Raw genomic sequence first — 13,458 nt, 5'->3', positions numbered from 1 at the left:
TGCAAAGCAACCACAGACAAATATGAACTCTTGCAGCTCATTTGTGAAATAAAAACAAGACCTTTACAAATCATCTTCAGGGTTTTTTTTTGGGTCATTTTGTGTCTCCTGGTGTTTTATACAGATTTGGGGCCTTTTGTGCTCATTATTTAATAATCTGTTCATGATCTACGCTCACACACATTAAATTGAAGTCCCAAAATGAGAACTCTGTTTTAATTTTTAAAGAATCACAGCTCAGTCGCCGTAATGTCGGAGAACTTCTCTCATCCTCAGTCACATTAAATCCTTGATTGTGCTGCTCACACTGTAAGAGGTCAGGAGCTGAGGTCTGGCCAGAAGGAGCCCAGACTACTGTCACTAATTGAGCGAAATGGAGAATTTGTGTAAGTATAGTTTTTTGTGCATTTTTGGTGCAGGGTAGATGGTTTTCAGAGAGACCTCAGACATTCTGTGTGTATTGCTAAGAGTTTTAACGCTGCTTTTCTTAGCCTTTCACAGCTCTTTGACATCTTTGTCTGTTTTATGCGCGACATTACACTGGGTCTGATGTGCCCCATCTGTTATGTTGAGCAGGTTTCCTTTAATATTCGGCAGCCTTTTCACAATTTCTTTGCCATTGATTGTTTTGGATATCTGTGCTGCTTGGTAAAACAAACATCGCTTCTAACATACGTTAACTAATTTGAGTTGTTTTTGAGTTGGTTGCCATAGCTCATAAAATGAACACGCTTGATGCTTAGTTGCAGTGATGAAAGATAAGACTTATGTTCTGTGTTTTCAAAAGTGTATCAGCATGTAGTCACAGGAAGGCCTAATGTCAGAGAACTGAGATGAAAGAGGTCGGTTGTGTGGTTGGGGAAGACGCAGCATCACATTGTGCAGGTGGAGTCATGGTCATTCGGTTTAGAGTTACACCAGGAGGGATTGTCACTTTGATACTCCACTGGACGAAATTTGCTCTCCAATCAGGTTTGCTGATGCTCAAGTTGAAACCTGATCCATGCCCTATGTGACTGTGCCCAGCGTACACCTTGTGAATGGAGCAATGTGATGTTTGGTCTGTTGAAACATCCTCGTAACTTGTGGTGTAAAACACTTTAGCCCCAGTGAGCAGCAAGCTCACTGCAGATTATCTCAAATTCCTTCGCTTGGGCCTGAATCATAATGAGTTTCACATGGGCACACAAGCATCTACAATACATGCTCAGCTAACTGTGTTAAAACCACACATAGTAAACTTAGCAGGAGTTCTGACGGTGGAAACAAGAAACTAAGGTCTTTTCAGGACAATTATTCAGCATTTTACTTGAAATTTTGTCAAATTGTTGTTAAACATGTATTCAAGGGTTTTTGAGCCTGTTTTATGTTTATTATTGTTTTCTGTGGCAGTTTTATTATAATTTCTAAGACTGTTGTACACTCTGACCTTCACTGATGCATTAATTTGCAGTGCGTGAAATAATAATTTTTTGGGGGATAAAAAAAGGTTCACAAGATGACAGATAATAGATACAGTAAATCTTAAAAAAAACCACTAAAACAGTCTACGTGCTTTAAAAGTGCTCACACATTAGTATTTAAACAGAGTTACAGTTATGTAATGTTCCTAGTATTTTGCTGGCCTCGGAGGAGATGAACTGTTTTTGGGTGTCATGCAGCTTTCGACATCAGAGATCGACATGCTGATGTGGTGGAAGTGACACATGTCGTCCTGGAGGGTTGAATCATTTTCTTCTCCTCGGCAGTCGTCAGAGTTATTGTTAAGTGGACGGGAAGCGTGGGCAGTGCCCAGCGTGCAGCTTTGACCTCAACTCTTAGTCAGCTATTGTTGGAGAGTGAAATAAGACCCGCCTACATCATCCCGCTGCTCGTTCTGACTCCTTAATGACCCAAAGCTCGGCTCCACTGAATGTGCTCCATGCTGCCGCAGTGAACCTTCGCTTTGCCACGGCACTCGGTGGTTTTGCATGTGTGCACGTTCTTATGTTTTTACATTTGCTTTTTAATCGCACAATAATATCATTCTAATCTTCATAATCCATCTACTTTCTTTGTATGTTATCGCAATGAATGCTGGGAAAATGCATGCGGTTTGAGGGAATGGCTGTATGCTGTGTTATTTTCTTCTTCATTTAAAAAACATTATATGATATTGAAACCTACATATCTGATGTTAAGTTGGAGTCTGTGCTGTTCTCATCCAGATTGCGTGTTCTGGCCACGCCTGACGCCGTCGTGTCACGGCCGGTGGCTGAGTTGTCTATACCCATCAATGGTAATTTTGAACTTGCACGAGGTATGTTACAGTTATCGTTCATAACTGTTGTTTTCAATGTTTAAATGTTGAGGATTAACGGCACAAATGTTACAAAGTTTAATGAAATGTTCACTGAGATGTTTGAGATTGTTGTTGGATAGTAGCAGCCTCATGCTTTTATTCCTGTTAGGATTACTCTGTGCCACAGAACTATGACCAAGTGAGAGTCATGATTAACTTCACATATCACCTGTAATGAAATCCCGTTGAAATAATCTGCTGTACGGTTGGTTTACTCCCACTGTAGACCTTTGAACTGCTTTGTTAAAGCCCGCTTTCTCTTTTTATTTCAGAAACTGAAGAAGCTCTCCTAATTAATTTTTCAGGAGATTGTAAGTATACGTAAAGTTAGGTGTTTTTGTTTACAAAGTGTTTGTTTAATTTTTTTATAATCCAAGTTGAAAACATTAAACTAACCCGCCTGATCATGTCATTCGTTGCGACACAGCTCTTGTCTATTCGTACCACGTTTTCAGAGCATGCTTGAAGCTAGACGTCTTTATTTAGTAGCAGACCACGGTCATGTGTTGCCAGGACTTTCTGAAAGAATGCTGAATTGGTTCACTGTTAAATCACTTTGCTTTGTGTCCAAGGCAGTCTGCTTTTCTCGTGTGTTTGCAAAGTCTGACAGTGTCCAACATGCGTGTGTGTTTCTTCTGTTTTTCTCTGCAGCTCGTATTAGGATACGAATCAAAGGAGAAAAAGCCCCAGAGCTGCTGTTGGAACTCCAGGATGATGATCGGACTCAGACTTTCATTGTCCAGGTGAAGAGTGCTCAGCAGCAAGGTAAGACTCCGCTGTCTGTCTGCAGCCTGAAGCAGTGCAATGATTAATTATTTAATCACTCATGTAACATTTATTTACTAAGGGTGGATTACATCGTTTTCCGATTTCCCGTGTATTGTTGCCACCCATAAGTGGGTGGAAAGTTGTCGTTTGCTGCCGTTTTTCAAATTATATCCTTCAGCGAAGGTGCTGGACCAAATTTGAACGCAGCTGGAGGGGAAATGAAGCTCCCTTCTTTTGGATTTAATTTTTATATTTCAGATTGAGTGGTGTCAACAAAACGTCTGCCCTCCAAAAGATGTTGGAATTACATTTGACCAATTCCATAACAGCGAATAATACGATAAAAAAAAAAAAAGCATTACATTTTTTTAAACAAGCAGTGACAAATAAATTTTTTTTAATTGTAAGATTAAAAAGGATGTTTAAGAAGTGCATTTAGAGAAGTGCATATATCCATACATGCAGTGCAGTAGAGACCAAATATAGAGTAAGGGAGACCTTATGAAGCAGTAAATACCCACTCAGCCAGGAGTGCACAAGGAAACTCGGTTGTGGTATGCACGAAACTACACAGTAATCATTCATTGCTCGACCTTTGATTAACCAACTTCCTGGAGAGAGAGTACATTTTAAAGGCAGGATATAGCTGTATCATGGAACTTGTTTATCCAGTCTGACTGTTAGCGCCATCGCTTCCTTTCACTTACTAGTAAAGAAACCTTTGACGGTAACGGTGGCACCAATAGATCTAATGCTCGGCTTTCTTGTCACACGCCACATGTTCACAGGTATCCATTAACTCCCGTAATGACGTCTGTGCCCTTCAGGATGTTAGCTCAGTTTTTTTTTTTTTTTTGTACATATATACATTTACCATCGGTTATAATAAAATGTTAGTTTACAAGAATTAGCTTGAGGCTGATATAACTTCAGAATGGCTTTATGTTTGTTTTTTGTTTTTTTGTATAAGTTAAGATAACAAAAAATTCTACAAAAGAAGGAAATAAAACAATTATTGAGCAAAGTTGATGTTGGTTGTTGTGTCCATTTTCTCAGTTGAATCAAAGCTCATCAAACCCAAAGCAATGGAGCCCCTTACTCCAGTTTCCCAGAGAGGAACTGTCCCCATCCCACCGCAAAGAGCCACCAAGACCACCAACTCTGTGGGCTCGGCAGTCAATCTGCCGAATTCTACCAGTGCACAGCCTCCAAAGCTCAACAACAGCACCTCTGCTAATCAAAACACCACAGGTAATGCACCGACACTGTTATTTTAACAATTACTGACTGATGTCCAAACAAAGCTTCAGAGATTTTCTCTTTCACATCAACTTATGTTGCTCATTGATCAAACGATAATTTTTTTTTAATGTTACTGAAGATCCGGTTCAGTCGCTCGCCTCTGACTTCGGCTTTGAGAACACTTTCAACCATGCACTGAAAGTGGAGGAAAAGAAGAACAACCAGAATCGCATAGTTGCTGTCAGGGATCCTCCACCGGTTCCTCCTCTACCTCCTCGTAAAGCCTCCTTCACCCCGTCCGCTCCTCTGCCTCCTGCACCCATCCCCAAAGAGCGAGCCGTGTCCTTGCAGTCCAAGGACAACTCGGTTAACACGAGCACCAGACCCGAGTAGGTTACCCTGCAGGCTGAGTTTACTCAAATTCATTTGTGTGTTAAATCTGTCTGTAGTGACATTGTTTCTACTGTTACTCCAGTAGTTTTAGGGCCGGGCTGGACCGCACCGACAGACCAACATCTTGGTGCGACAGTCCCACCAACAACAGCATGAGGCAGGCCATGTTTTCCAGTCAGGCGGGGCAGAGGGAATACCTCATCAAGCGCCGCCTGGGGAAGAAGGAGAATGAGTACGTGGACATCCGACCCTTCAAGTAAGACAAGTGTTTGTTTGTGTGTCTGTGATTTTTGATTTGGCAAAAAAAATCTATCTTGAGCTAAACATTCCTGCTTGTGCTGTTTGACGTTCGGTAGGTTTTTCACGGGTACATGGAACGTGAACGGCCAGTCTCCTGACAGCAGCCTTGAATCATGGCTCTGCAGTGACGCTGAACCTCCTGATATTTATGCTCTTGGGTCAGTAAGGATTAATCACGCGGTCCTCCTTTGACCTGGAAGCCATTCTGGACTTGTTGTCATGGTGCTTTAATAACCTCCATTGTGATGCCTTGGTTTATTGCTCTAGCTTTCAGGAACTGGATCTGAGCACCGAAGCGTTCTTCTACATGGACTCATCTAAGGAGCAGGTGTGGCTGGAAGCGGTGGAGAGAAGCTTACACCCCAAAGCCAAGTACAAGAGGGTGAGTAAAGGCAGACAGTGAGACATTGGTGAAATATTGTTTTGAAATAAGCAGTGAAAGAAAATCTCAGCGACTGAGCCCTTGGATTTGTGATCGTTACAGGTTCGGACGATACGACTGGTCGGGATGATGCTTGTGGTCTTTGTCAAAAAAAATCACAAGAATCAGATAAAAGAAGTGGCTGCGGAGCACGTCGGGACAGGGATCATGGGAAAGATGGTTTGTTCTCACTCCACAAATCTTCCCACAGACTTTGAGATTTTAGCGGTCTTATGAGAGTTTAATACCTGCTATGCTGTTTACCACCATTGAGTTGGAGGTGACGGCCACTGCCATGTACTTCATTCCGCACTTAGAACGATATCCTGTACTTCACTGGTGCATTCAGAAAATACCAGAAGCAAACCAAGTTTTGAACCGTTGTTCTTGAAACAGGGAAAAAGTTTGCTTTGGAATTAGACTGACAATGTAGACGTGCTGTCACTTTGATCATCACCTCATTTTGCTGCTGAATTTATATTGTTTGTAGCTCGTTGCAGCATCCAGACTGTGCGAGCGGTTGTAAAAGTTCTTGACACGATCAGAAAATAAACTCTGGATGTCTGTACATCCGCCACATCAGCCTGAATGAGTTGGACACATTACTGGACACTCTCTTTGATATTAATCCTGCATGAACTCAACAGCCTGTGTAATTTCTTTCAGGGTAATAAAGGAGGCGTGGCAGTGAGATTCGTTTTCCACAACACTAGTTTCTGCATCGTCAACTCTCATCTTGCCGCACACGTGGAAGACTTTGAACGTCGCAATCAGGACTACAAAGACATATGTGCCCGCATGACTTTCCACTTACTGGACTACCCTCCTCTCAGTATCGTTAAGCATGAGTGAGTCTACACTATACCATCACACACACATCACCCAAGTATCATTTTTAACACTTATTACAATAGTTCTTCACTGTGATGTCAATGAACTTAGCCGTTTCTATTGTTTAAAGCTTGCTCTGCCTCCCTCGTGTTTTTCAGCGTTGTAGTTTGGCTCGGGGACTTGAACTATCGTCTCTTCATGTACGACGCTGCTGAAGTCAAACAGTTGATTGCTCAAAATGAGCTGAAAAAGCTCCAGGAGGTCGATCAGGTAAATTGTAATTTTTTTTAAAGAAAAAATGGATTTTCTTTAAACACTTATAACAACACAAAAGGATAAAGTTTTGATTGAGAAGATTAGACTTAATGATTCTACTCCATCAAACAATTAAATCCACACTTTTGTTATATTTTGTCACATCAACCTTCTAGCGGTTTTCAAATTTATGGTTGAGCAATTTTTATTAAGGAGTTGGGAATAAATATTAATGTTTATAAATATACAAACCGTCATGATAGTTGTCCTTCAGCTCAGTAACTAAAGCGTGCTTGTTTGAGTTGAGTAGACTGAGATCGTACGCAATTGTCAGATGTGGACTTCTCATGTTTTCTGCTTAAGAAACAGTAAATATTTCTTGATGTGTATGCAATTAATGGAGAAAGGTTATTTTAATCATAATTTAAATACGTTTTTATATAAAATAAACCTGAAAATGTGATTTATTTTTGGGATTGACTCTGTTTTGCCTCAATCAAAAAATAACATACATTGTTTACATTTTTCTGTGCAGCTGAACATTCAGAGGACCACAAAGAGAGCTTTCACAGACTTCATGGAGGGAGAGATCAACTTCATCCCCACATACAAATATGACCCCAAAACGGACCGATGGGACTCTAGGTAAAACCATATCTTTGTATTGAAGATGATTCTAGAAAATAAATACGCGTTTGATGCATGTTTTCAATTGTTTGTCTCCTGTTTGAGATTTCTTTTTTGCCTTCTCAGCTGCATTAACTTGTACAGAAACCTTTTCCGACCTTATCGTTCCACTAACACACAGTCAGCAGTACTTTTGTATGTGCATGTTTGTGTGTCCGATTGCTGACTTTCCCTCTGAAACTGCTGCTGCTTCCTGCAGCGGGAAGTGCCGCGTCCCGGCATGGTGTGACAGAATCCTGTGGAGAGGCAACAATGTCAAGCAGCTAAAATACCGGAGTCACATGGAGCTGCAAACCAGTGACCACAAGCCGGTCAGCGCCCTCTTCAGCGTTGGGGTAAGCGTCCGCGTAGTCAAATAGAAATATGTCGCTGATGAGATTTAATACAGTACCATGGTGTTCTGAATATAAGATTACACCACACACTTTTATAAATACCAGTAACAAGACATGGGGTAGTTTAATACACAGTCTACCATCTCCACTGTCCCCAGCTTATTCCAAACTATCTCCTGTCTCACTGCATTCGTGAAAGCTATCTTTATCCTTATGCTTCGGTTTGCACCTACTCCTCCCATAGCTCGTCATCCCCGCTGCCATTTAAGATGCAGCATTTCTAAGCCTTTAATCTCAAGTATCACAATCGTCTAGTGCCTGTAACCTGCTTGTCATTCCTCCCCATATGATCACCAAGGTTCTGTGTTTGGGCCCGTCTGAACTTTGGTCGTCTCCTTCAGTTTCATGCAAATCTAATCCAACATGATTTCTTTTGTTTGCGAGTCCTCAGTGCTGTTCTTTGGCAGGTCAAAAAGCTTGTTTTATATTTGCACTAAAAGAATAATGTGTACGAAAGTTTTGAACTGATGTTTGTGTAATAGGTGAAAGTAGTCGATGAGCAGCGGCACAAAAAGGTGTTTGAGGAAATAGTTCGAGCGATGGACAGAATGGAAAACGACTTCCTTCCATCTGTATCTCTGAGCAGACGAGAGGTAATATTACTGTTATAATTATCCTCCCTGATGTCAAGTCAATCACCACTAATCTGTCTTGAAAAGAAAGAAAATCTTATTTTGAACGCTTGTAACTTGTTCTCCTCTGGAATGTTAATTACATGGAGTCTGTATTAATGCAGCTCTTCCTTTTTTTCCTGCCCCACAGTTCGCATTCGAGAACGTTAAATTCAGGCAGCTTCAGAGGGAGCGCTTCCTCATAAAAAATGACGGGCAGGTACCTTGTCACTTTGCATTCATCCCCAAACTCAACGACTCGGTGTACTCCAAATCCTGGCTGCGTGCCGAGCCCAGCGATGGATTCTTAGAGCCAAGTAAGTCCGTTTAACACCAGCTTTATTTAAATTGTCATATGTCCTGGTACTTTGAATCTTAGGCTTGCGATAGCGACGAGCAAAATAAAGATATTTTAAGTAGGACAAAATTCCAGGTTTCCCACAGTGTCCTCTTCAGTGCTGCCAAAGATTTTACATTTCATTAAGGGGCCAATGAAGCAGACTGGTTCACGCTTGAAAAGACGACTTCTTACCTTGTTGCACTGAGGAGAGTAGACAGTTGGAATTTGCTGTATTGCATTTTTCACAGTATAACTGGCTCCGTTTTTCAATTCCCGTTTTTTAATTTATATGCTGATAATTGTTGACACAGTCAAATTGTACACGATTATCTTGTGCAAAACATGAATGCAAACGGTTAGATTTTAAATCTGATTTACTTTTTAAGTAAATTTGTCATTTTGAATGTATTTATCAAAGGACAAAACTTTTTTGTGGTTTTATCTTGTTAAAATATCACAAGATTCCTACATCATGACATCAGATTAAAGAAAGTTTTCATGGCCTTAAATGGTTTGAGTAGTCCATATATGTATTTGTAATAATAGTGTATGAATAATACAATATTAATCTTTATTTGCACGCTGTGATTGTAAATAAAGTGTTGACAAAGAATGTTTGATGCTCGGTGAAATGTGTTCCCAGTGTTACCATCGGTGCACAAACTACTTTTAATTTCCCCAAGTTGTGCAATGAAAAGTGTTGTGAAAGATCATTTATGAACAAAATGTGGAAACACAAAAATGGGTAATTGATACGCCAGCTACCAAAACATAGTCCACAAAGTTGTGTGTGTTCGCAGGCTTTAGTCATTGGAGTTTGGCAAGGTTGCATCAGCCCTGTGTCTTCTCTGTTTGTCAATCTGCATCTTCTCTCGACCTGATGAACTATTTTAGATTACCCTAATTGCACAACATTCATTTTGATAAATTTTTCCAGGCCCGTGTGCCTCCTGATTGAACAACGTGCCGGCCAGAGAAAAATCTTGTAATTACTAGACGGAAGTAGATAAATCGAGGCACAGTTGAAACGTGTTCTCTCAGTTGATAACGCTGAATGAACCTGAGATTCCTCGTTACCTCCTTCAACAGATGAGACCCTGGAGATCTATCTGGAAGCGTATGTCAGTAAAGACTCTGTCACGTTGCTGAACTCTGGAGAGGACTCCATAGAGGACATCCTGGTGCTCCACCTGGACCGTGGCAAGGACTACTTCATCACCATCTCTGGAAACTACCTGCCCAGCTGCTTCGGGACCTCGCTGGAGGCCCTGTGCCGCATGAAGAAGCCCATCAGAGAGATCCCCATCACCAAGCTCATTGACCTGGTGAGAGAAAATAGTTCAGCAAGACCAGGGATGACATTTTGTTTTATATATTTAGTTTTTCCTCAAATGACTTGAAACATGGAGCTTAGACTGTAGTCTGTCGGCTGTTTTTTGCTCTTTAGCCTCTCACTATGTGAAATCAGAGCGAAGACACGTGAGGGCTTGTCCCCCCCCCCCCCCCCCCCCCCCCAAGGCTAAACTCGGATACAAAGTCTATATTAGGAGAGTTTAAAATGTCTCAGCCTGTGTATTTCTGGCTAAGAGGGGCTGAGGGAACAAGGAAGTGGCAAAAAAGATGGGAAGGGAGCTCCTCGAGAGCAGGGAAGACTGACTCAGGTTTGGCCCACTTCAGAGTGTGTGATAATTATAGTCTTCTAGTTTTTCACACAATCGCCTCTTGTCTTCTTATGTTTGACTTACTTGGTCTGACTTTTTATTACTATAGTGTTACTGTCATCCATCAACACTCTATTTCTGTGGACACTGTCTCATTTTCCTGCTGGTCTGGTGGTTTGATCAAATCATTTATACTAGAACAATCAATAATCGATCAACTTTTCTGATTCTGTGTAGTTCTTCCATCTACCTTGTTCTCTTGTTTTTCCCCTTCATCGCCTCTGCTTGCCTTGATCATTGCTTTCCAACTCTTCACTGTGGTTGTGGGCTGACTCCTTGCTCAGGGAGAGGACAGCTACATGGAAAAGGTAAACTATTAATGCCGACAGTGATCAGTTCCGTTCCTCATCAAGGTCAACGTCACTCCAGATAGCAGACCTCCGATATGGTTTATGAGGTCTTACTGATCTTAGTTTGCCTTTTGTGTCGCAAAAGAAAAATGTAGATTTGGGTCACAACTTGTTGTTGTGTAACTTTAAGATTACAAGAGTTAAGGATTTTTTAAAAAATCTATTAATGTGTCAGATTTTTTTTCTTGACAAAACATATAAGAAAAACGACTCAGATAGTTCTGTGTTTACTGATTAGAAGAAATGTACAGTAACTGATTCTATAAAATGTTTCTTGTCCATTTTTAAGCGGACTCATGGACAGTGTAACTTCTGAAAAATGTTGTCGCCGCGTTGTGTGCTGCATTCAAACGCAATCATTCGTTTAATGCATTTTATCCGTCTGTCCCCAAAAACACTTTATCTAACTTAAGGTCAAAGGGCACACACACACACTGACTTTAATAACTACAGTCAGTTTTAGACTCATTAAAACAGGGAAAGGAAGGAAACCAGAGTACACGCGAGGGAAACGCATGTAGTTTAAAAAAACAAGAACACTTAATTCACTTCATTGATGATATAAATGTTTGTTCCTTAAAGACCATCAGTCGGATCGTTTGGATTTGTTCCAGCTGAGTTTTGCCGCTGTGTTCAGTTTCCATCTTGTATGCTGACACTGGCAGTTTACCGAGCACCGACATGCCTGTGCAAGCAGATCTGGAAGTGAATGAGTGCATACTCACTTTACATTTCGCACATTTTACGCAAGCAGCAGTTGTTAATTCACACAGAATGTGTGTATGTGTGTGTATGTTTGTCAGTCACCTATTAAATCTCCAGTTTATCACTGAGATGAATGAAACCGTCTCAACCTGATTTCACAGCAGGTCGCTGAGCTCATTTAAAACTATAACTACTCTTCTCTTTTACAGTGAGAGTCAATAGCTTTGTTAGTAAACAGTTGATACATGATTTCCCAGCAAATACACATTATATTAGTCGTCCTCTGTAAAAACTCACTGCTCTTTAATGATCTGAATGATTGTGCTTGACGGCAGATGTTGAAACGTTTCCGGATCAAGAGTATCGTACATGTTAGTGTGTTTTCCCATGAAAAGCCTTCTCTAGTTTCCACCTGCCTTCTCCTGCAGCCTCGGTAGCTGTGGTTTATTTTTGGACTCCTCTCAAGAGTCTCGGGATCCATTTGCAGAGACAAAAAGAAAGTGATATCCAGCCCTCTGTAAAATGGCTCTTCTTCAGATCTCCACACCACACAGATAAACTTGACCTCGCTGCTGCTCCGACTCCATCACTTATTGATCAGATCCGTTGAACAGCCATTCTCATATTCTCTGTTGCAAAGAATAAACTCCTAATGTCTGACAATAATATCAACTTAACTCTGTCACGTAATAGGAAGTAGTAGCATGTTGTTCCAGAGTATAAGGTGTAATCTGTGCTGCAGTTTATTAAAAAACATTGTGAATTTTGTCAATCAGGAAAAGTCAAAGGTGAACTTCCTGATGGTGGATGGGGCAAGCACAGAGGACAAACCTTTGAAGATCCCCAAAGAGGTTTGGATTCTGGTGAACCACCTCTTCACCAAGTCCTGCGATCAGGTGAGAGGAAGCATCTAAAGTCATCCAAAGTCTCTTGAACACGCAGAGCCGAGTGATGATCAACACTGATTCGTCACCGATCTGTGAGCTGCTGTAACGGCTCTGTCTTTCCTCCTGCAGGAGGATTTGTTTCAGACACCGGGACTACAGGAGGAGCTGCAGAGTATCATCGACTGCCTGGACACCAGCATCCCAGACTCCATCCGTATCCTCCTATACACCAAGTCTCACAATACGTGAAACGCTTCTTGTTGATTTGATGTTTTTTTTATTGTTCATACTCGTAAGTGTAGTTTCCTGTTCTGGACCAAAGCAGAAAGAATGAAATCCGGCTCCATTTATTTAAACTACCACTTTCACCATCGATCCAGAAGATGGAAACTCGTAACATATTTGACAATAAATGATCCAAAACCATTTGACAGACCTGCCATGACGGTTATACAAGAGTTTCTTTGAATGGAACAAAGTATAAAAACAAAACACAACACAAGTTTCTAAGTCTCAGCTGTGTGAGTTCAGTTCCTTCCTTGACCGTCGCTCTAGCTGGATGTAACCACTCTGTAGCTGAAGCTCTGCTCATCTTCCTGGAGGCTTTGCCGGAGCCAGTGGTGTGTTATGAACTCTACCAACGGTGCCTAGACTGCGCTCACGACAGCCGCCTCTGCAAACAGGTGCAGCGATCGTCGCCTCTTGTCGGCTTTCCGCGATATCTGACGTCCGGTGACTGGTCTTAACCTCCGTCTCCTCTTTTTGTTGTGCGACAGCTGATCTCCCAGTTGCCCCGGGCTCACCGCAACGTGTTTCGTTACTTGATGGCCTTCTTGAAAGAACTTCTCAAACACGCACACAACAATAATCTAACAGCCAGCCTCATAGGTGAGAGACTTCTTTTATAAACAAATAGCATGCTGATCGAAACAATGAGAATGGTTTTTCTCATATCATGAATGTGTAGGGAACACAATTTTCCACAAAACTAAACAATTTCACGCTCATCAGTGCTCATCGGTGTGTTTAAGACTGTAAATTACAAGGAATGATTCAGGATGTTTGCTCAGCATATTTCTGCTTTTATGTATATTTTAAGAACGATGACTTTAATTTGTTCCCTTTTAAGCACATTACTTTCCGGCAAATATTTTTAATTTTTTGTTACTATTTTCGTACCAGTAGGGTTTAAGCAGCACGCCAGTATTCAA

The 13,458-nt window shown here is 41.2% G+C and overlaps 1 protein-coding gene across 2 annotated transcripts in view; it reads left to right on the top strand.

Annotated features, from left to right (window-relative positions):
* The first annotated feature begins 312 nt into the window (after positions 1-312).
* Positions 313-13,458, top strand: part of ocrl (OCRL inositol polyphosphate-5-phosphatase) — a 15,269-nt gene continuing 2,123 nt past the window's right edge. Inside the window, exons 1-22 of one of the 2 annotated variants that reach the window (XM_080465681.1) lie at positions 313-386; positions 2,208-2,299; positions 2,614-2,652; positions 2,993-3,106; positions 4,166-4,360; positions 4,491-4,740; positions 4,827-5,000; positions 5,101-5,202; positions 5,312-5,426; positions 5,529-5,645; positions 6,132-6,313; positions 6,455-6,566; positions 7,087-7,196; positions 7,438-7,573; positions 8,116-8,226; positions 8,396-8,561; positions 9,674-9,909; positions 10,590-10,613; positions 12,137-12,256; positions 12,377-12,461; positions 12,803-12,930; positions 13,024-13,135. In XM_080465681.1, coding sequence (XP_080321807.1) covers positions 4,195-4,360; positions 4,491-4,740; positions 4,827-5,000; positions 5,101-5,202; positions 5,312-5,426; positions 5,529-5,645; positions 6,132-6,313; positions 6,455-6,566; positions 7,087-7,196; positions 7,438-7,573; positions 8,116-8,226; positions 8,396-8,561; positions 9,674-9,909; positions 10,590-10,613; positions 12,137-12,256; positions 12,377-12,461; positions 12,803-12,930; positions 13,024-13,135 — 2,446 coding nt within the window. In that variant the 5' untranslated portion in view covers positions 313-386; positions 2,208-2,299; positions 2,614-2,652; positions 2,993-3,106; positions 4,166-4,194. The remainder of the gene's footprint in view (positions 387-2,207; positions 2,300-2,613; positions 2,653-2,992; positions 3,107-4,165; positions 4,361-4,490; positions 4,741-4,826; positions 5,001-5,100; positions 5,203-5,311; positions 5,427-5,528; positions 5,646-6,131; positions 6,314-6,454; positions 6,567-7,086; positions 7,197-7,437; positions 7,574-8,115; positions 8,227-8,395; positions 8,562-9,673; positions 9,910-10,589; positions 10,614-12,136; positions 12,257-12,376; positions 12,462-12,802; positions 12,931-13,023; positions 13,136-13,458) is intronic. The other variant, XM_080465682.1, reaches the window with a different exon arrangement.

This window comes from Lipophrys pholis (assembly GCF_963383615.2).
Source record: "Lipophrys pholis genome assembly, chromosome: 6".
Taxonomy (NCBI): domain Eukaryota; kingdom Metazoa; phylum Chordata; class Actinopteri; order Blenniiformes; family Blenniidae; genus Lipophrys; species Lipophrys pholis.
This window is presented reverse-complemented; position numbering and strand designations above follow the sequence as displayed.